The sequence below is a fragment of the Papaver somniferum genome, chromosome 5, assembly GCF_003573695.1.
Source record: "Papaver somniferum cultivar HN1 chromosome 5, ASM357369v1, whole genome shotgun sequence".
In the NCBI taxonomy this organism is placed as follows: Eukaryota; Viridiplantae; Streptophyta; class Magnoliopsida; order Ranunculales; family Papaveraceae; genus Papaver; species Papaver somniferum.
The window spans coordinates 196,688,636-196,694,686 of record NC_039362.1 but is presented as its reverse complement, the minus strand read 5'-3'; the positions used below and the strand labels follow the sequence as shown (position 1 = coordinate 196,694,686).

At 37.3% G+C, this 6,051-nt stretch overlaps 1 protein-coding gene across 1 annotated transcript; it reads right to left on the bottom strand.

The window, feature by feature from the left end:
* Positions 1 to 4,325: 4,325 nt before the first annotated feature.
* On the bottom strand, positions 4,326 to 4,973 carry LOC113280496. The gene has a single exon (XM_026529114.1). The coding sequence runs from the start codon at positions 4,971 to 4,973 to the stop codon at positions 4,326 to 4,328; it is 648 nt and encodes a 215-aa protein (XP_026384899.1).
* Between the last annotated feature and the right edge of the window lie 1,078 nt (positions 4,974 to 6,051).

Here is a 6,051-nt window from a genome sequence, read left to right as displayed (position 1 = left end):
CTGGCCCTTCTACGTCCTTGATTTCGAGGAGCACCTAAACAAAGAGTTAATCGATCCAACTTTCATTAAATATTTGATCACTCTAAAACCCTATTCCAAGAATTAAACAGTAGACTTTAACAAATCATAAAAATTCTACCTTAAGATAGACTAATTAAACAGACTCACCCTCTCCAATAGGTGCAGCAGCCATGGCAACCTCTGAACCTCCAAGCGCAGCAGGATTTTGTTGAGGGAAAACATTGGGATCTAAACCAACATCATCACCATATCGTTATGATCAAACCCATATTATCATCACTACATAATCGAAGTTTTTAAGAGTGTTTACTAAAAAGCTCACCAGCAGGGTTAACCAAGTTCCCTCCGCTTCCAATCTGAGCTGCAACATTTTCATCGTGAGTTTAGCAAATCAATTTTGCAAATATACCTTAAGAGCCATCTTTCATCTTTGAATCAACCACTTGATTCGCTATAAGAATGTCGTTGGTAATTTGTCTTCCATCAACGTATGCACTTTGAGTCTCAGAAACAAGCCTGTTTGCCAAAACCTTAGGTATTATTTCGTATAGATCTTCTGTTGGCATCAAAGTAATGAATGAAGTAGGTGAGGGTATAGGCATATGGCAGTGAGTTTTGACTTATGAGTAGTAGGCTACTACTAGTAGCAATTCAAGGCAGAGAAAGTTGAAACGAATTAGACAAGGTTAATTAAATGCTTTGGCTTGTAATTCCTGTATCACTAATGGATAGATGAAAAACTTAAAACACAAGCATTTAAAGAACTGCATAATTATGCACTCACATCACCGGACAACTTGAATAAAGTCGATTCCCATAAATGACCATGCATGTCTGATTTTTAAGAGAACTATTTATACATAGAGAACACTAAAATAGAAAATCAAGTACTACATATTAATAAATGGGGACAAAGACACGACACCGAATACGTACACACATGGTGAACTGATTAACATGACTAAAGTTTCAACAACCTCCAGTACTAATTTGTAGTCTCAGGTGTTTTCTGTCATTAAGATTGTTTCTTGCTATCTTGGTATCTTGCTCTGCTTGACTGCTTGTTTATGAACAGTTATTGTGTCCCTTCTTTGCTCAGAATTTTGTACTTATAGTTCATGCTTTATCAACTTTTATTTAGCGATCAAAAAAATAAAGAAAGAATAACGTCTAATATTCCATTTTTATTTGTTTTCATTTAGCCACAACAGTGTACAATTTGGCTAATTTAAGCTGTTGTTTGTAAAATTGGAGAAAAAGCTTTTCCGAGGTATATATATACCAAAAGAAATAACTAAGAATCAAAAAACAAAAATAGATCCATCAACTTTTCTAAATGGTAAAGCACTCAAATTGATACAACTGGTTTTAAGCTGGTTTAGTGCTTTGGCAATTGCTACCTGCTGCAATTTGTTGGACTATTTGGACGCACCGGAACAAACTGGTTTTCGAGAATGTCATCTTTGATACAACTCAAGTGATAAAACAGATTAAAGCTCAAGCTTACTACAGGTGCAAGATCTCTGAAGCGCTAAAAGATTCACCTGGAAAGTGTGATAAATAATTGGTGTCAATTTTTTGTTTCCTAATCTGATCTGTTTTTTTTTGTGTTTGTAAGTTTTCGACGGTCAGGGGGTTGAGCTATTCTAGCCTCTTCTGTTTCTTAGGCTTTAGTTGCCGTTTACTTTTTGTAAACTTCTTCTTTTTATTATAATTGATATTTGCTTAGGGGAAAAAAAAGCACTCTAATTGGTAGTTTCATAATCATCCTTCTACTGACTACCCTCATGAACAAAGACTAGCTTCCGAGTCTCCTAATGGTGGAGTCCTAGCTAGATTCACTATCCAATGAAGAGCTATATTAGCAGGCATCCAATTCCTAAGCCATACTATGTATATTTCGATAAACAAGTTTATCGATATAGATTTCCTGTGGAGAATAATTAGATGGGAGCATATATGCATGCACAAAATCTTCTTCTAATTTTCTCTAAATGCTTTGAGTAAACAAGAATATTTACGTGAATAAATGGCTCTAAAAATCCTCCTCGGACTATCATCCCAGAGTTTTCTTAGTAGGGTAGTTTTTGGGTCATAACAAAAGACACTTTCATCATACGACATTACAACTTAATGCACTTCGTATCTGACATACTTGGGAAACGGTATGCTATGCTAAATTTCTTACTCCAAACTTCACGTACAAGTCGTTGAACAACTTGAAGTCAACATGCTTTATTATATCTTTTTCTATAAAAAAAGAAAAAAAAACTTATATCATTTTTTTCTAATGCTGATACATGAAAGAACTTATCTTCTTTTCGATCGTCCATGTAAAAAGCACACAAATACCCTCCAAACAATTTCAGATAAACAATTTTCGGTGTAATTCCAATTCACCGGAAATGGTGGTAATGGTATCATCAATTGGAACTCCTCTCATCTGCTAAGTCTTCTCTTCTCCTACGCAGTATCCAACAAAGGGCTCCATTTCCACGTATATAAAAATAACCAATCATCTTACCATTAGATTCTTTGTCGGGGTTGACTGTTGAAAGATAAACATAATCCTGATAAGGGATTACGAATGTTGATGACACCATGCGCAACAGTAGACATGTCCTGAAACAAACCAGACCATTACATGAACTAACCATGTAAAAAACAAGGGTTCTAGTTCAATAAACGGATGATTATCGATTTCTACAAGTGTCTTGTAAGAGTAATGCCAATGCATGCATATCATCGTATTGGTCTCCTTCGTAAAAGATTTTGAAAACAAGTAATTTCCCAACTGAAAAAGGAGACCTACCTTGATATTGCTTGTTATTACTCGCCAGGGTTTGCAAATTAGTTAGCAGTTGATCACGGTTTTGTGAGGGAGAGATAATATGTGTATGATTATTTTAGTCGGTAACTTCTCCATCTGTTTTAATCCTATATGCACAAATCACACAATTCTAATACAAAATAATTCTTACCTGTTGGTTAGATCTCCAACTAGCTCTGCTAACAATTCAAATCCTTCAGCAGTTTAATGTTCTACTGATATTTTTCCTTTAAATGTGTAAATTTTGTGTCTCAACTCTCAACATTGTCTCAGCTGAATAAGTGAAAGTCCAAAACATTTTAAACCCCTGTGTTTGATGTCTTTGAAGAAATTAATTAGTTGGTGAAGATTTTCTTTTGACTTAAAAAGGTTAAAGTTTTATTAGAAATAAAAAATGAGAAACAAGATGAGCGGCGCCTAAGCGCAACAAGGGAAGGTACACGCCAACCCAGCAAATAAGCTACAAGAAAAACACGCTAGAGAAAGCAAAAAAGCACAACATGCTAGACTAGATAAACATATGAAATCACCAGGGCCTTTATAACTTCTTCTTGGGTATAGGGGTTCTTTTCCCTCTACCCAAATCTTCATTGCTAGGACCCAAATCCTTGACCAATTTCGAAGAATGATATCTGTCTACAGTACTACCAAAGATGTTCTTAACCTCAGCTTCTTTACCTCCACGAACAACACCTAAAGAGGAACTGAACTTCTCAAGTTTGTCCATATTTTCTTGTTTAGTCATTGGTGAAGATGACGACTACGGAGACATTAAATGCGAAACCAAGGTCGAGGAACCGGTACCACGGTATGTTCTTGGGGGAATTAGTTTCCTTTTGGTTCAGTAGCTACAAGTTAATTTGTGGTGATTCCCTTCACTGTACTCGCCTTCTCTTGTAAAATCCTTGCACCGCTTCTCATTTTCCTAAATATTCCACCTGCATTGCATCGTACGCAACCTATTGAATGGGATGGTTGTTGGATATGCGGTACCAACCTGTACTTACTCCGATAAACAATTGAGGTAGCTGATTAACGGTAACAGGATGATCCTAAGAAATTGTGAATTTCCAACATTCTTGGTGACATCCCGGTAACAGGTTAAATAATCTTACATGTTTTTTTTTTTATCGATAAATTAAATTTTTTATTGAGATAGAGCCAAAGTACATGATGTATGAGCTTAAGCTCACTCGACCAAAAGAAAAGAAAGGGAGGCCAGAAAAGCCACCCACAAGAACCAAAACACCGTTGCAACCAAGGGAAAAAAAACGACGCACCTAAGTTAGAACAATCACAAACCAAGAACCAAAGCCAGGAGAGCACAGAACAAACAAAGACAAACCCAATATTCTCTAAGCACTATAGCTAGAAAGCCTCCAGGAACTGTCCTATGGAGGTTGAAAGACGACATCATCCCAGCTGATAATGAACTGTTCCATGGAAATACCTTTGAAAACCCCCTGTTATGCAATCAGTACGCCACCGTCAGCTTCACTACATCCACAATACCCACCACCTCCTTACTGACACCTTGGAAGGCCCTTAGCCTTTCCTCCCATAAATTCCAAATGATAGCAGCAGGAAGCACTTTCAGCACCAAACCATTCCTCCTCGAGCTAGGCCAACTAGAGATTAGAGTTATAATGTCAGGGGGAGTTGCGCACTTGATGTTCCAACCCTTAAGAAAAATGCCCCAAATACGCCACGCCACATCGCAATGTATGAGAAGATGGTTAGCTGTTTCACCATCCCGTACACACATGTAACAATGATTCACCCATTCTTTATACCAACCTCTCCTACAGATTAAATCTTGAGTTGAAATCTTTTCCAAACTTGCCACCCACACGAAGAAACTAACCTTGGTTGGCCAGTATTTTGACCAAATCTTGTTAGGAGGGACCAACCTCTCCGGAGACGGACAGTCGGAAATCAGCCAAAAATAACACGACTTCACAGTAAACTTCCCATTTGTATTAGTCCCCAGCCACACTCTATAATCTTCATCATTACTGTCCTCCGAAGGGAAACCATCAAACAAACTAAGGAGGGAGCTTATCTCTGACCACATGGTCTTGAACTCTCCTGTTGATTCCCAAGTCCCACGAAACCGCACCATCTTAGACTGTTCTAACTTGGGCCACAGTCATCCTTTTAGTCGTTGTGATACCAAAGACAGTAGGGAACTGAATTCGAAGTGGAACGTCTGTGAGCCAACGATCTCCCCAAAAACATGTCTTCCTACCAATGCCCACCTTCATCTTATTATTAGATTTAAATAACTCCATAAAATTCAGAATGCCCTTCCATACACTACAACCATACGATTTTTTGGAAATGTTAGTACACCACCCCAAAGGATCTTCACCATATTTTTCAGCAACTATTTTTTGGAAATGTTAGTACACCACCCCAAAGGATCTTCACCATATTTTTTGGAAATGTTAATACCCCAAAGGATCTTCACCTTCATCTTATAAAGCTGTTTTCTCACATCCGAATTTCCAGAGCCACTTCATAATCAGAGCCATATTAAGGAACCAAAGTTGTTTAACTACTAAACCACCTTTTTCCTTGGGACAATTGTAGATACAAAATACCGCACACCAGTTAAGCATACGAAATAACGTTCATCAATACCGAGCGAAGACGATCGCGTACGACTTATTCAAATGACGCACCAGATGACGTCAGCTTAATCAGTAGAAAAGTGTGAAGAGTTGTGCGATGTTATAGAGTATGCGAGAAGAGTCAATGTAAGTGTGCGTTAATGACACATGCCAGATCCGAAAATAGGGGCTTTATTAGTTGTCATCCACTATGTAAACTCCTATATATGGAACCGAGCGACCTTACATTGAGAGAGAGCTTTTCTTGAGAGTTTAGACAAGATATTTAGGAGAAAGAAAGATTATTTTCTTCCCAAGTTAGGGTTTTCTTATTACTTTATATCAAACTACATTTTAGTAAGGGTGTGGTTATAGGATTTCCTGCAACTACACTTTGGCGCTAGAAATCAGCTCGGAATGATATACCCTGTTGGTGGAAGTTCTTAAAAATAAGTTATAAGATATTCATAGTCTTAAAAAAAAATTGGAAGTTTAGATCTGAAAGATTCAGTTAATAACATTTTGTTTCACGAAAAATAATCCTCACTAAAAATGCCTTAGATCCTTAAGAAAGTATTTTTATCTTTG